The 16,667-nt window shown below is 41.9% G+C and overlaps 2 protein-coding genes and 1 long non-coding RNA gene across 5 annotated transcripts in view; 1 reads left to right on the forward strand and 2 right to left on the reverse strand.

The window, feature by feature from the left end:
- Window positions 1-2,973: 2,973 nt before the first annotated feature.
- On the reverse strand, window positions 2,974-10,903 carry PSMA6 (proteasome 20S subunit alpha 6). The gene is made up of 7 exons (XM_080979496.1): window positions 10,695-10,903; window positions 9,738-9,832; window positions 9,041-9,122; window positions 8,068-8,223; window positions 6,062-6,240; window positions 4,904-4,998; window positions 2,974-3,179 (listed from the first exon to the last, which is right to left on the reverse strand). The coding sequence occupies exons 1-7, from the start codon at window positions 10,768-10,770 to the stop codon at window positions 3,122-3,124; spliced, it is 741 nt and encodes a 246-aa protein (XP_080835622.1). The 5' UTR covers window positions 10,771-10,903; the 3' UTR covers window positions 2,974-3,121.
- Window positions 10,904-11,029: 126 nt separating this feature from the next.
- Window positions 11,030-16,489, forward strand: LOC308462524. Of its 3 annotated transcripts, none has more exons than XR_013979195.1 (4): window positions 11,030-11,311; window positions 12,100-12,261; window positions 15,388-15,434; window positions 16,349-16,489. It is a non-coding gene; the product is annotated as an uncharacterized lncRNA (long non-coding RNA). The 3 variants fall into 3 exon arrangements; XR_013979196.1 differs by having other exon boundaries at window positions 12,176-12,261; XR_013979197.1 differs by lacking the exon at window positions 11,030-11,311 and having other exon boundaries at window positions 11,381-12,261.
- PRORP (protein only RNase P catalytic subunit) overlaps window positions 12,566-16,667 on the reverse strand; it is a 51,236-nt gene continuing 47,134 nt past the window's right edge. The window contains exons 6-8 of the mRNA XM_080978334.1: window positions 16,311-16,459; window positions 13,070-13,265; window positions 12,566-12,757 (exon numbers count right to left, since the gene is read on the reverse strand). Coding sequence (XP_080834460.1) covers window positions 12,629-12,757; window positions 13,070-13,265; window positions 16,311-16,459 — 474 coding nt within the window. The 3' untranslated portion in view covers window positions 12,566-12,628. The remainder of the gene's footprint in view (window positions 12,758-13,069; window positions 13,266-16,310; window positions 16,460-16,667) is intronic.

Here is a 16,667-nt window from a genome sequence, read left to right on the forward strand (position 1 = left end):
GGCAAGTCCTAGGCTCTGTGGTTTAACCCACAGCACCACCCGCATCCCTTTAATTAGGGATAGTATGGCCCCCCCAAAAAAACACTGTTACAGCAAGTACTTTAATGAATAAAAACCGAGTTGTGCTACTTGCAAAACTGAGCTAAGTTTCAAATCAACAGTGTTGCTTCCTTCTAAACAGGCTAAACCTGTGTGTTCTAGCCTAACTGCAGACTTTATGCCCAAAGCTCATGATTAGGACAGGAACGCTTAGACAAAGTTAACGTGGGAATTCCCTCCAGGCTCTAATCAGAAATGCAACATTTAACCATGGGTTATTGCTGCTCGATAAGTAGGCAAAGAATTGCAAAACTAGGTTGAGTTTCATATACACTGGATTTTTAATGGAGAACATTCTTCCAGACTGGTTAATGCTGCTCTTTGACTCCTAGGATTATTTTTTTAAAAAATTCTTTTGAGTCCTCTCAAAAAGCAAACTGTTCTGAGCAGAATTATGAAGGCTAAGGTCAGCAAAATGAGCAGCTTTCATCATTTTATGCACACACCAAGCTACACACTAGATAAACTGGTTGGACAGCAACATTTAATTGCCACTTGTGAATTCTATATGGGTGTCAAACAAAGGGTGATTTACAGAACGTCATTTGGAGAACAGAGAATTAGTGGAGGTACAGGAAGCTTACAGTACTGTTCAAATTAAACAAGTGTGTGAAGAAGCCCAGATAATGCTGAGCAATACACTTCATATTTCAGGTTTTTGTATTGCTCATCAAATATTAGAACTGTGCACTGTTCACTTAGGACGAAGGGTTATTTCTACTTCAGCATCTCTTGATACACAGGTAACAGTGTAGCTCACAATCGCCTCAAGCTGTTACAATAGCAGATTAAGAAGTGGAGGAAGAAGGAAAATGGAGTGGAAATGAATACCTGGATAACAGGCCAGTTGTTTCATGTTCTGAATGCAGTTTAGAAATACATTGCTGCTGGGATAACGTGTAACAGGACTGTAGAAGTCAAGAGCTTTAACAAAATACACTTGGGAAAAGCCAGCATAGAAAGAAAATTGTGGTTGCTACCTATCCTAGTACTAAAAGAAAGCAATATTAACTGGGCAAAACAAAAAACAAGGATGGGGTGATTAGCTTTGGTAAAATTGCATATACTTAAATTACTGTTTTAGGATTGAACAGTATCCTTGGGTATATCACAGACAAACTGGGCTGGGGGGGGGAGCGGGACGGGACAGTGATACTGCAAACCTATTCTCTTGAGAGTACGGTAAGCCCCTTACTTCAAATATACTTACTTCAAAGTAGGATTGTGCCATCCACTAATTTAAAGACTCACTTATTAACATGATTTATAGGTTTTTTAACACACAAGTAAACTTGAGAACTGTGCTGTTCATTAAAATGGTGGACTTCCTTAAAAACTGCTTTTTGTTAAGAAATAGCAGCTGCGATAACAAAGATGGGGGCCTCCTGGTCCAGCTAAAGCGAATTGGAAAGCAATTAAAGCAAAAACGGGGGCGGGGGGAGAATCTATTGAATGACTAAAGAAAACATGGAAAACAGTACTGATATGGCAAAACTTAGGTCACTTGACAAAATAAATATGGTTTTAATTATTTGGGTCCATTTGGAATAAAGGTATGAATAAACTGCAGGGTTATTCTGAGTTCTGTGGTTATAAGATAGTTCCATTTGTGATTCATACATGTTATTCATTTGAAGTTGTCGTATTTGCCTTATTAACAGTAATCAAATATGGTTACATATTGGTAACTGGAAAGTTTTAAGACTTGATAAATTTGTTCGGCTTTTAAGGTGCTACAGAACTTGCTTTTGTATATTCTGAAACCAAATTCATGCCACGCATTGAAACACTGAGAACTTATTAGCTTTATAGCAGTCTAGACTTATATACATGTTTTTAGTGAAGTATAAAACTGTAGTGTCTGTTTGGTTTCCTGTCAGTCAACATAGTTCATATCATACATTTCTCAAAGATTCAAAAGCAACCACACCTTGACAGATTTGCATTAAGTGGCTTTGAAAAGAAGACTTGCCGTAAAATGGTAATAAAAACTGGTAGCTGTGAAGGTTCATGTCAGTGAAACTTGACAGGGTCAGCAAATTAAATCCTTTAATAGGACCAAATATTGTAATGTGGCGATTCTCATATTATACAGAACTTCCTAAAGCTACATGGTTAAAAAAAGAATGAAGGCAGTTTAGGGGTGAAGGTGTGGTGTGAAACCTTTTATTGCAGTTCACTGCAGTCCTAAAATTGTAATAGAAAATATTTAATGCATCCTATTTTGCCTTGAGTAAATATCTCCAGTTACAGACTTGTACCAGGATGGAACAATTTTCTAAGGATTTTCCTTTGGAAATGCAAGATAGCAGTGGAAACTCACAAATAAAATACAAACCATTAAAATACAGTACTGTACGTTCATTCCTCAAGGAAGAACCTGTTAATTACTTTGATGATTCCCTGAAAAGCTCAGAACCTTATCTCTTAATTCAATTTTAATACAACCAACTATGGGTTTATTGAACACTTATTATACATAAAGGTTCACATTTTTATTATTATATTTGGCATGTCACTCTTATTTGGAAGATTTTAACATTTAAAATTAGAAAAGAAAGCAAAACAAAACAAAACACCTTAACTCAGTGAGGCTTATTTCTGAGTAGACAGAGATAGAATTGTTCTTCTGAGTTCTTTATTGCTAGCTCTGGAAAAGTTACAAGCTTTCCTGCCTAATGTCCAACAGTAAAGCCATTACTCTGCAGCAGGCAGATTTAAACATAGTACATTCACTCCCAGTTATCTCTGAAAGTACTTTCTCAAAGCTGTTACTTGTGGTTACTGTTGAACTGCTCATAGCTATAACACTGTAAATCTAAACACAGCAACTGATGTAAGGTTAATTGTTGAGCAATGAAGAAATGACACAGCTTTCCAAAACCACCATTTTATTCGTACAGAGTAAAATACATCAGATAGTGAGCATTCCATTTTCAGCCCATAATCCAGAGCCATTAACAAGTTGGTTTTCACCAGACATTCTGGCCCGAAGTCACAGAATTAGGAATTCTAAATAGAGCTAATCTCTCTCTGCTAAAGCGACAAGGTGTGTATCAATCTCTGCTTCTGTAAGGATCCTAAAGGAGGAGTGAAAACAATGGAAACTATTAATTTTGCGCCTCAAATAGCACTATTAAATACATAATTAGAAAATTCAGTTGAGAAATGTTTTCATAATAAGAAATCTATTTTTGTGCTCTTGAAGGCCTTCATCAAAACATGCACATTTTATAAAACCGTTTTGTGGTACCTCTGAGGTTTTACTTGTTTTGTTTCTTTTGGTTTAGTCTTTAGCTTTGTGGTTTGCTTCACAGGAGTTTTGGAAACAGCAGCTGCCAAGCTTTCCTGAAGCCTAGCACAATCACAAGGATGAGCCCTCTTACCAATATCCCAAGTCTGAGAGAAGGACAGCAGCTTATGCCTGCAACTGCACTGGGCTTCACAGTGCTATGAAGCAGGAGGCTTGCTACTTCCAAGCATCTCTGAAGCCCAGTGGGATTTCTACTGAGATCCTGCTCTACCCCAAGACAGGAGAGAAGCAAGGCCAGTGGCAGCCACAAATTATGGCTGTCTAAGTGTGAGAGCCAGTGTGGTGTAGTGGTTAAGAGCGAAAGACTCGCAGTCTGGGGAACCGGGTTCGTGTCTCCGCTCCTCCACTTGCAGCTGCTGGGTGACCTTGGGCCAGTCACACTTCTTTGAAGTCTCTCAGCCCCACTCACGTCACAGTGTGTTTGTTGTGGGGGAGGAAGGGAAAGGAGAATGTTAGCTGCTTTGAGACTCCTTCAGGTAGTGATAAAGCGGGATATCAAATTCAAACTCCTCCTCTTCTTCTACTAAGCTGTGAAAACAGCCGCCCTTCAAAGCACTAATGAGCCACTTTTTTCTTGCTCTTAGTCAGGCATCCCCAACCTTCGGCCCTCCAGATGTTTTGGACTACAATTTCCATCATCCCTGACCACTGGTCCTGTTAGCTAGGGATCATGGGAGTTGTAGGCCAAAACATCTGGAGTGCCGCAGGTTGGGGATGCCTGCTCTTAGTGAATAGTGTTCAATACACCAAGATAGTGTTAACAGTAAGGAGTCAATTCTGTGTACCAAGGATAATAAATTAAAACATGGGGATGTGCTGGTGTTTCTGTTAATGGAGCACCATGCTATGCCTGGTTCAAGGCTGCAGATTCTCTCGACGGATGCCCTTATATTGTTACCACTCATGATGCTGGCATTGCAACACTTTTCTCTTGACAATCTCCCGCTGCTAATTCAGGGATGCTAATAATCTCTTTAAACCCTGTTATACTCCAGTTCTGAGCCAGTGGGTGAATTTAGCAGCGTGTATAAACAATGCATACCCTAGGAAGTGAAATATGCAAGGAACACAGCAGCTCCTCAAGTACTTGGCCACATCCCAAATAGCAGTTACAGGCACGTGTACTTATCCATGCAATCGTATACAGTAAAATGAAACGCTCTAGAACTCCAGTGCAAGGGATGAGGGTTTATTCAAGGAAGTCATCCTATACGCGCAAGCACTTCTGCCTGCACAACAGGACTTCCCCTCCCTCTCCTCTTCCAGTCCCCCCAATCTGTTCTGGAAGGTTGGGAAAACCACCAAAACAGATTTGGAAGGTGCATGGGGGAGAGGATGCAGTGGAACATCCATTGTGCAAGCAGTAGCCCTTGTGCCAACAGGATGACCACACTGGATGGAACTATGAGGTCACACCTAAACTGTATCATTAAGAGAATGAAATTTAGTTGTGCATAAGCAAAAAGGGAAAGTTCTGCATTCACTCTTTACCTGAATTTAGGATTATCAAGTGTGACAACTCCTACTTCTATTTCAGAAGGTTTGAAGTCAATGGACAAAACAGTAGAGAGGCAGGTTATTGCTGTCTAGAATTGAAATATATAGGAGACATTAGAAACACAGCATATAAAATCAAAATTAAAAATACCACTTTGACATTCAAAACTTATCTTTCACTTCTGTTAAATTTATGCCCTGTTCATGCAAAGCTGAATTAAGAATATTTCAAATGCTGCAGAGTTCTAGCACACTTTAAACTTCTCTGTTGAAGAAGCTGTGAATATGACTATGCCAGCAGTCATTCCTTGCAGTTGGGATTTGTTAAGACAGCTGTGTTTCTAGCAACGTTCAAAGCTAAAAGTCCGACACTGCAGCGTACAGCAACTTTACTTTCCAATTTTAGAGTAGCCACTATAGTTGAGGAAAGGAGTGAGCCTTTGTGGGGTGAAGTCAAACTATTTGAAGGTTGCATGTTGCTAATATAATGTTGTCAAAGTGTTTTGACGAAGGCAAGATCAGTCTAGAAAGAAGTGGACACCTGAAGCACAAAATTCTTAAAAATTTAATGTCACCGAGTATCAGCCCCACCAATCTATTGCTCAATACACACATGGAACAATTGTGATGCTAATACAGAGATGTGAGAATGAGGGATGGTGGGAGGGGGAGACACATTAAAAATGTGGGGAAAGCTTTCCCCATTCCCTCTTCCCTACTAGGACACTGGTTTAGCATTACTGCCTACCCAATAAGCCAACTACACAGGCATTGTTACAGAAAGTGGATACTTAGGAATGTGCAAGAAAAATTAGGCCTTTATTAGTGGGCACCCCACTTACTAGGACAAGTACTTTTCAGCCAGTGATTTCAACTGTCCTCTGCTCCCCAGTGCCACAACTAAAATTAAAGTACTAGCAACTTAAGGCATGAAATTAAACAGGCAATTGGGGGTGGGATGGGATTTTTTGGCTTCTGCAGAGCAGACTTGTGAAAGGTTAAGCAAACATTTTGACTATAACTCAGACGTTTTGACAATAACCATACGGAAAAACTAGAGGGGGGAATGTATGTCACTGTCCCCCATCAAACTCAAATAAGGACTGTCCACCTCTTTGATGCCAAACAAAATTTGATGTACATTTGACTTACCTCCACGGTCTGTTCAAATGTCCAGTCCAATTTTTTCTTCACTTTCTTTTCAAGAAAGCTAGTTGATTCTGTCTGTTTGACTCCTGCAGCTGTAGCCTTAAAACCACAGTAGTATCCTGCTGGATCACACTTGTATACCTGAGGATTGTTTTCTTCATCAATGCCAATCAAAATCATGCCTTTGGGAAAAAAATGTTTGTTTTTTTAAAATGAGTGGAATTCTCCTTTCTCATTCAATGGCTTCATTCTATACTAGTCAATCTCTTATTACTCTAACAGGCAAAACATGCAGCATTCCACTTGCCATGGGCAGTGTGCAACAAGCTCTCTGGCAAGTGTGATGCCTTAATCCCAGCTCCAAAGCTCAGAGGTAGGTGGAGAATTGTCCAGACAGTTGCTTGATGATTTTCACGAACCTCTGAGCTTCAGAGTTCGGATGAAGTCTGGGGGATGTTTGGCAACTGCATGGTCAAAGCACCTCAGAAAAGGAGGCTCCAGAGCAGCAAAAGTGGACAGGGGAAAGGTTCATTACTGCTCCTGTTAAGGGTTTGGGGCACCTTCAAGCAGTAACTAATGGTACAGGCTTTTCAGCCTCTTTGCAGGAAAGACATGCTTTTTGGGGGGGGGGGGATGTTGAGTGGCGCTGCTTCCAAGTTGGCATGTTTCCTGATAGTTTTCCCTTCAGAAATGGTGTCGGGAGGTAGAATGACAGATGGGGACTAGTTTTTAGCTTGGCCAGTCCTTGGCTCCATGCACAGACCTCCATGCACAACTCATTAACAAATAGCTCACCTATATCTGCACAACAGACAATTCATTAATTGCATTAGACTGCAGGCCCAACGCTGCACTGAATCACTAGAGAAAGGGTCGCCTGCTTCTTAAACTTGATTGTTTATGTTGCAGGACCTAAACCCCATGATGCCAATTTTAAAGGTGAAACTGTTTTCTATTTTAGAACGTAGTTTGAAATATATTCCCTTTTTCAAAATACGTTTTTCTTAAAATGCCAACTTCCAAATTTGAAAAAAGGGATAGGAACAAAACCAAAACAAGCTCTTCTTGAACATCTGCAAAGCATCTTGCATTGCAATCCAGTATTATTCGAAAGTAGAGATTGAGAAAAATGTAACTGCATTACATGGAAGTAACTTTCTTTCAGAGTGTCTTGCAACAATATTACCTGACACCAGATTCCTTAAGAGCAGGTACTTCCAATAAATCAGTTTCTCAGTAAACAGGTCACCCTGAAAGTACTTCCAAGCATAAAATCTAAGTTGGATACAGTGTTTTTTTAAAAATGCTCAAATACTTAAAACTGATTTCATTTGATGGTTTTCAAATACATATCTATCAGCCACGACTAGAAGGTTGTGTAGAATATGTAGTATTGCCACAAGACATAATCAAATCTGTTGCATAACCTAATAATCTCAAGGCAAATCTGAATAAAAGGAAGACTAAGATAATGCTAGTTGGTAGGTCCCAAAATCTAGAGCAAAACCACCTAGCAACAGGACCTAGTAACCTTGATGCATACTAAGATGCAGCATGAAATTCTTTTCACCAGCTCATTTGACAAGCAGACAAGCAGCAGCTTCAGCAGATTAAATTATTGCCTTTGTAATCTTATCTGTGTTTTTGTGCAATTTACAGGCAGCTAACCAGTGACAAATTGGAATGACCCTGGTTCCATTTTCCTCAGAGATACAAAGCGCAAGTATCTGTTTGAGAAGCTGTCTCCCTTCTTCAGTGGGATGAGGTTGTAGGTGAGATGAAGACACTGCTCCTGGGCAAAGGGATCAGGATTTTCCTGTGAGGTTTAAGCTGTCCAGGTTTCTGTATTGATTGCCTTCAAATACCATCACGAAAGAAATTCATGAGAACCACACTTTGCTCCATGCAGAAGCAGCATCTTCTCAGCAGTATCCCACTGCACAATATTTCAGCCTTAGCATCCCAAAAGTTCTGAAATGTTACTTTCAGTTTATATTTTATATACTTACAGCAACCAAGAGGCCTCATTTCAGCATTCTGTGTGTAGACCTGAGAAATGTCTGCAATCCTTTTACACAGCATGTCCACTGGAATGTCATAGCCATACTTATACTTCCAGTTCGCAGCCTCATAGCGGGCTCTCTGCACCTGGGACCTACTGTCAGCTGACATAAATAAAGAACTGAAATCATTCCCATGCTTCATGTAGTCAATGTAGTTTCAAGAAAAAAGCTATAGGCAACTCCCCATTTGCACATGTTCAATATGTGCACTACAGTGCACACACACATCACACCGAACCCAGAAGTGACCCCAAAACATTACAAAAAGAGGCAGAATTGCGTATTTGTAGCCTTTTATAATGGCGTTTCAAATATATGTGACTTCACTTAAACATGTGGTGCCTTGGAACATAATTCCCATGTAAATTGTGAGTTGCTTGTACAGTCGTACCTTGGTTTGCAAACGCCTTGCGACTCGAACATTTTGGCTCCCGAACGCTGCAAACCTGGAAGTGAGTGTTCAGATTTGCAAATGTTCTTTGGAACCCGAATGTCTGAGGCAGCTTCCAAATGAGTGCAGGAAGCTCCTGCAGCCAACTGGAAGGCATGCCTTGGTTTTCGAAAGTCAAACGGATTTCCAGAACGGATTCCATTCGAGAACCAAGGTACGACTGTACTTAAAATCTGAATACAAAACTAATTTGAAATATTTCTCCTACACCTCCCGTAGACTGGATTAATAAAATCATTTATACCACTCTCTCCCCTCCCAGGGATATCTGTGCAATATGCAAAGGGTTACGAGAAAGTTTCCCATTCAGAAATTGGTAAGATTTGCTTACTTTCAGAGGCAGTACTAAATCAAATGCCTCTGGCTCATAACAATTCACTGGATATTAACAAGAAGTATTATGTTTTGACTCCATATCAACATTGCACATCACCATCCGGTAGATCTCCAGGTGGGTAATTTTTATACCTGTCATTCCTGTCATTACGCAGCCAATGTTTTCAGTTATTCTGAATAAGTGAGTCACTGTGCTGGAATCCAGTAGCTTGTCCTAATGGAGAAAGCCAAAGAATAGTTTTAAACAATATTCTACACAGCCAAATAAAGGTTTCCACGTTAAAAAAACAAAAAGAACTAAAAAGTGTATTTGTCACTAACACTGCCTTCAAATAACATCACTGTCCACTGCTATTAAGATGAAAATAAGATGGTGCAATGGAAAGCCTGAATGATCCTAACCAGCTTCTCTTTCTCTTCACCCTTAAATACCCTGGCTGGTGACAGCCAGACTGGGGTGGGAGTGGGAAGTGTTGACTGAGTTAGTCTATGGTGGGTTGAACTCTTCATAAGGCTTTGATTGACACCAGGATCAATCTGGCCACCATTCAAAAGATTTAAGAAAGCAATGCCCAGTGCCCACTTTGGGGCTGTGCATTCTGGAACTGCGATACTCTGCAGTGGGAGTGGCCTTACCGAAGTGTGTTTTCCCAAGAATTCCAAGTCTGATTCTTTATAAGCCTACTTATATGCTCCAGAGAATTCTGGTACTTTTAAGTAACAAGAATAAACAGCAGAGAAGTTAATTATTAAGGATCAACAAGGAAGCAAATTATCCAAGCGTATAATAATAAAAAATGAATCAGATGCTCAGGATACTGCTACTTACAGGTACTTTCTTCTGTGTGACAATAACTGCACAGTCCTTTCCACGAACAGCTACTGATGTAAGGCCACCCTGGTTTATGGCCTTAAATGCATACTCTAAATGGTACATTAAACATAGTCAGGAGATTTGACAACAATGCTACATAGCATATATAGAAGCTCCCAAATGCAAACTCTGATTACTCATCTTCAGTAGTACTTTTAGTGTTACACAGCTTGAAATCATTGTGGGCATACATTAGTTTTTTTTTCATATTTCGATCTAAAGAGCATTTGACATAACCAAATTTATATAGTTTTACACCTCTCTCATTCCACAGTTACGTGTTTTTGTCCATACTACCGGATACTTGAGTTAACTTTGCAATGCTGGAGTGTCCTGCTGCTAATCATAAGGTTCACACTCTCTCTTCACTTCAGTTTTGCAAAAGCATCTGGGAGTTTACTTTTGTTTTTTAAGCTGAAACCCGTTCCAATCCCCTGTCCCAATTATCGTAAATGTGCAACGAACAGGGTGATCTGATGCAAAAGAAATCAAGAGCGCTGAAACTTCAATAGTTGTCAAGGGAGGGGAATATTCAGCAAGTGCAACTTCGTCATGAAAAGGCTAGCGATAATGCCCCCCTTCGCAAGCCCTGGGGTGCATTCTCCTTTGCAGCAGACTCCTTTCGGTTTCGCTTTTAAACAAAGACAGCTTTTTCGCTGCGCGGTCCTTCCCTTCTTTCACAAGATGCCCAGGCACCTTGCACGGAGACCCATGACTACCGCGTTCCTGGCACTTTCCCTCTGCAAGCGGCTACGGGAGAGGCAGAGGCGCCCCGCATATCCATCACGTGCTCCCTCTTCCCAATACACGGGAGCGGGCGGCTGCTCCCCTCACCTTGCCCCTTTCCTCCGATGGGGCCGGAGAGAGGCGGGGCCCTGGGCCGTGACGGGGCAGTTCCTGCCAGACACTCACCTACTTGGTAGAGGCGCCCCTCAGGGGAGAAGATCGTGATATGCCGGTCGAAGCCGGCGCTGGAGCCTCGGGACATGGTCAGTGGGAGGATGAAAAGTGGTCGTAGCGGCGATGGGGGGGAACCGTCTGCAGACACAGCATGCAAGGGGCAGCTTCCAGGAGCCGCAGTTCGGGCAACGGGGAGTACTTCCGGGGTCACAGGTTCCCGCGCAGGCGCAGCCGACCAAGGTTCAGTGCAGTCGCCCACTCACTTCCGCTCCGCTTTTGCTCCTTAGTCATTGTCTACGACGCGCAAGCGCAGCAGGAGCGAGCGGGCCGGAGAGTAGCGTAAAGCTCCCTCCCCCCCCCCGACGGCTACCGCCAGGCTTTCGAGCATGCGCAAAGACGAGGCTTCCTTCGTCTCCTTGGCTCCGCTGTCTGAAGGGATGCGCGAAGCTCAAGCGGGCGCCTCCTGTGCCTGCGGAAAACTTCTATTCCGTGAGCAGGGAATTAAAAGCCCCCTCCCTCGCAATAGCCCCCCCCCCAGTTTCTAAGGCCTGCACAGTGTAAGGGTCCATCAAAATATCTGTCATAGTACGTGCCCATTTTAGTGAACGTATCTGAGGGCGAGATTTAAGGTTAGTCCCTTTTTAGGTAAAGGTACCCGACGACTCTGGGGTTGCGGCGCTCATCTCGCTTTATTGGCCGAGGGAGCCGGCATACAGCTTCCGGGTCATGTGGCCAGCAGGACTAAGCCGCTTCTGGCAAACCAGAGCAGCGCACGGAAACGCCGTTTACCTTCCCGCCAGAGGAAGGTACAGTGGTGCCTCGTGAGACGAAATTAATCCGTTCCATGAGTGTCTTCGTCTAGCGGTTTTTTCGTCTTGCGAAGCAACCCTATTAGCGGATTAGCGCTATTAGCGGTTTAGCGGCTATTAAAGGCTTAGCGGCTTAGCTGCTAAAAGGCTATTAGCGGCTTAGAAAGGGGGGGGGAGCGAAAAAAAAATCTCAAGACTCGCAAGACATTTTCGTCTTGCGAAGCAAGCCCATAGGGAAATTCGTCCTGCGAAGCAACTCAAAAACGGAAAACCCTTTCGTCTAGCCGGTTTTCCGTCTTGCAAGGCATTCGTCTTGCGGGGCACCACTGTACCTATTTATCAACTTGCACTTTGATGTGCTTTCGAACTGCTAGGTTGGCAGGAGCTGGGACTGAGCAACGGGAGCTCACCCTGTCACAGGGATTCGAACCGCCGATCTTTGATCAGCAAGTCCTAGGCTCAGTGGCTTAGCCCACAGCGCCACCCGCATCCCATTAGTCCCTTTTTAATGATTCCTTATATTGTACTGTGGGCTGTTCATTGCGCCCCATTGATGAAAATCAGAAGCACCGAGCCACCAACCCTTCTCTGGTGTATCTTTCTTGGAGGCTCACTTCATGGTAAAATGTGGTGGGACCCTGCAAATGGCATGTATATAACCCGAATGCCCTCCACCGCCTCTAGTAAAACCGCAGCAGCAGAAAGTCACAGAGGTGCCCAATTTTTGAAGCTTTTCCAAAACTTGGGAGAATATGAGCAGTACTACTAAAGTAAGTGGGTAACACTTTCTTCATCATAAACCGAGAAATACTGGTGCAGAGAAGCACCTGTGTGGAGTTTCTGGTAAAGAAGTCATCAGAACAAAACATCTGAAATAGAGACATTGGTGAAAATCAGGAATATTTTTTTAACACAGAAATCAAAAATCAAAGATTACTTTTTAAATTTTATTTTAAAATCGGCTATATAATATTCTCCACCATTTACAATACGTTATAGAAATAAAATATGAGTTGATAAGTTTCAGGGTTCGATCAAATGCGGGTCTCTTGCATCAGAACATGAATTCCATAATAGGTACATAGTATCTGCTTTATTTGAGACAACAGTACATTTTTGTTTGGAGAAATGCATCCTTTATTTCTGTTGAAGACAAAGCCATTTTGTAGGCACTTCATAAGAAGATCTTTCCAAGACGTTGTCATCATAGGGAATATGCCATGTGTTACCTGTGGTCTGCACGATTGTATCAAAATTCAATACAGACTGTTAAGTAAAGAAAGAGAAATAACTGTTAGTTTTTACTTCCTATAAAAATATATGTGTTGCACACCTCCCAACATACATTCACAGATATGTTTGGTAAGCAGAATAGGTACTACGGGAATAAAATCCCAAAGAAATTATTTTGGGGGATGGCCAGTAAATATTACACCCACTCCACATTACCAACTTAATCCATTGATGTTATAATTTAATCATATTTTAAATCAGTTTATTATTCTGTGATGATCACATGCAGCCATTTCCATTACTAAAACTAAATCAGCAGGAGGAGTGCATTAAAATAAAAAATACCTCAAACTTTATCCTCTTTCCTGGTATGTAGTCAGATAGCACCATCTGATGTCCCCGCTGCCATTTAAAGAACAGCCGTCGAGTTAGACTGTCAGAGAGACAAGCCTTATGATCACGTAATAGATCTCTGGTAACAAATCTACAGTGACTTCCTGAGTGAAGAGTGGCATAGAGCAGGAATGGATCATCTTCAGACCTTTAAAAAGAAGGTGGAACATCACACACTGCTAAACTGCTCAGGAGCTTATTTAAACTGTTCTCATTTGTTAATTATGAAGTTACAACCTCTGGATGCGAACGGGATACGTTCCGGGGCCCCGGTCGCATCCTGAAGTGAACACAACCCGCGTCTGCGCGTTGCGATTTGCCGCTTCCGCGCATGCGCGTGATGTCATTTTGAACGTCTGCGCATGCGCGAGTGGTGAAACCCAGAAGTAACACGCTCCGTTACTTCCGGGTCGCCACAGCGCGCAACCCGAAAATACTCATCCTGAAGCTACTTTAACCTGAGGTATGACTGTACTAAGTTGCTTGACCCTTTCCTATCTACATTTTTAACATCCACATTTAAGAAAATAGTATTTTTAAAAATAGAAAACCATTGTCCTCTTTTCACTATAATCTGATACAATATAAGCTTGCAATCTAAAATAACTATCCAAACCAAAACATAAATGTAGCTAATTCTAAGTAGGAACTATCTTTCATCTATCAGATATAAACATAAAATAATTAGGTGTAGCTCTGTACAGCATGAGAAACAATCTAGCATCCAAACTTTAATCACCAGGGATTTTTTTGTCTCTATTACAGGGATTTTGGGGGTGTTAGGGGAGGGGTAGTACCTCTGGTGGAGGATATATCATGCTTCTGGGGCAGTTTGTCCACCTTTGGTCCCCACCCTGCGCTCTCACCTGTGGCTCCTAGAAGCTGTCAGCATGCAACAGCAGCCACACCCCAGTAATGGCTTTGATTGGTTAGTAAACCAGGTGAGGGTAGCTGGTGAGCCACAAACCCTCAGCATGTTAGGGACTTCCTGTGTATGCAAAAGACAAGCTCCAGTGGATTGAGCAGACAAGACCAATAGTGGTTTCTGCATGTGCTGCAGGGGGAAGTTAGGGGCAGCTGGGGCTTGTCAACCTGCGAAGGTAGTCCGTCTAAAAGAAGGAAAAAAATGATCCTAAACCTCCGCTGCCTTGTGGGATATCTTTGGGAGAAAAATAAAGCTAAGGAGTAAACCCTACACAAATCCAGAGTGGAGTCCCTAAGACTGTTGGATGGCAACTTGCCTCCTTCCAGCAACTTCTGCAGCCAAGCATATTGCTCTGCTTTCCTTTGGACCACATCAATGAGGCCGGGGGGGGGGGGTATTTTTCTATGGGCAGCCCAGGACCTCCATACACACTGCCCAGGCTTGTGCCCTGGGGAGATCACTTCCCCAGAGACGCACTCCACTGTCTCTCAAAACAGATAGAGGCCAACAACAGCAATTGCAGGGATGGCTAATGCATGGCCCTCAATTGCTGCAAGACTACAACTCCCATCCTCTGACAACTGGCCATGCTTACTAGGGCTCATGGAGTTGGTAGTCCAGTGACATCCAGAGGGCCACAGATTACCCACACCTGGTCTGCTGGATAGCTTTCAAAATTTAACCATTTAACAAAATTGTGTCTCTCAGTTTCACAGCAGATTTATTTTCAAAATTTTACAGAAGCACATTCAATTGTACTAAAATAAGGCAAGCTATTAAGGTTTATAGAGTTTTGCTGCAAAAATAACACCGTATGCTAATTCTGTGTTGTTTTATGACCAGAGGTAATTGAAATAGGTAAAGCTTTGTTGAGTGCTCTTTGTTAAGCATTTCAGGATATTCTGCTTCTCTCTTGGCTTAACTGATTCTGGAATCAATTTTGGGCCCAATTCCACGTGCCAGCTTTGACCTATAAAATTCTACACAACTAGAAACTTCAGTACCAGGTAGGATACCTACCAGCCCAAGCCTTTAATGGTGAGGACAGAGACACCTTCTACATGCACCTCCTCAATCTGAAGTTTAAATAATAACCATAAGAGAAAGGGCCTTTTCATTGTTTTCAGTCTGGTAAGCAATGCTGTCCCTAGTGAATCTCCCCTCCATTGCTGTCCTTCTGGTACACACACTCCAGCCTTTTAAGGTCATGTTATTTTAGCCCTTATTAGTGATTTAGCTCCTGTGATTTATACCGCATTTTAGTATGTTGGATTTTTTGTACTTGAGTTTTATGTTGAGCTGGATGTTGAAAGTCTATGACACTTTTTATTGTATTATGTTTTAGTACAACCTCCAGACTAGAGAACTCATTTTATGAGACACCCAGCAGACGTAAGTAATAAATAGTATTCAAGCTTCTCTTTTATCTTCTCTGTTTTGACAGACGCTTCCATGTGATGAGAAATGTAATTTTTCCCACTGTGCATGTGAGCACTGCCAACACCTAATAGTAAATCAAGGCTATGTCCTAACACAAGATACAAGGTTGTAGCCAATGTTAATCATTGACCCATTGAAATTAATAGACATGGCTGAATTAGGCCCATTAATTTTAATGGGTATATTTTGAATTAGTTGGGTACAGCCCACTGTATCTGCTTCATTTCATTGTGTTTCCAGAATGAACTATACATGGATGTAAGGAGGAGAAAGTATTAGAGAAAGAGATTAAATGGATAATGAGAGGTGTTTGATCTTTCGGCTGAATGCTCAAGTCAACCTAATTTCTCTATCACAGGCTGCTCATCTAGCAGTTCTGGATAGTTTCGCCGATGCCAATTTGCTTGATCTTTTGGATGAGAGAGGCATGTTTTAACGAGCTCAGCTTAGTCTGATAAACACCTCGTCGGCTGCTTGGCCTTAATGGCTAGGATGGCACACTTACTGTGTTCAAATGTGGTTGGGAATACAAAATAGCTGATCATTGATTAAATACCTACAAGGCAAAGCTGCACTACTGAACAGCGACAACAAAAGACCTGCATTTGTTTTATATTACCTTGGGCTGGGAAAAGGATTTAAATATTGCAGAGAAGTTCAAAATTAAGAAATGCAACCCATCAAGAATGTACTGCTTGTACAACTAAAAACATTTGCCTTAAATGATCAGACTCAGGGTCTGCTTGTCAAAGTGTCTTAAAGCTACAACCTGAATCTAGTACAGTATAAATGTTTCTGAAGATGACATTGTTAAACATCAGAACATACAGGTTTTCAGTAAAGAAGAAGTGTGCTTTCTTCTGCAGAGCAGCCATATCATTTCTGTGCCACTGAGAAGATTTCTTCAGCATGTGTTTGCGCCCCAGTATAAGCATCCGTGGATTCTGCTGTGCTAGGTAGCTGACAACATTCAGCAGCTATGGGAAGAAAGAAAAAGAAGCAGCAAACATTCAGTGAACCAGAATTAAAGACAATGAAGACATAAACAAGCTTCTAATACATGGACCACATCTTGCATTCTTGTATTTCTAGCTTAATACTGGATAACACATTGTCCTCTATGGTCAGATCTGAACCTCTGAATTATTGCAGGCCACTGCTGAAGCTGAAATTACATTTAACAAA

The sequence above is a fragment of the Podarcis pityusensis genome (genome assembly GCF_964106645.2).
Source record: "Podarcis pityusensis genome assembly, chromosome: 1".
Classification (NCBI taxonomy): Eukaryota; Metazoa; Chordata; class Lepidosauria; order Squamata; family Lacertidae; genus Podarcis; species Podarcis pityusensis.

Bases quoted from the DNA above. Each gene is read 5' to 3' on its own strand.
- PSMA6 (XM_080979496.1), bottom strand. From the start codon at position 10,770: ATGTCCCGAGGCTCCAGCGCCGGCTTCGACCGGCATATCACGATCTTC. The intron at 9,833-10,694 runs GTGAGTGTCTGG...TGTACCATTTAG, and splicing joins GGGGCGCCTCTACCAAGTAG to AGTATGCATTTAAGGCCATA. The intron at 3,180-4,903 runs GTAAAGAGTGAA...CTCCTCCTTTAG, and splicing joins CTTGATAATCCTAAATTCAG to GATCCTTACAGAAGCAGAGA.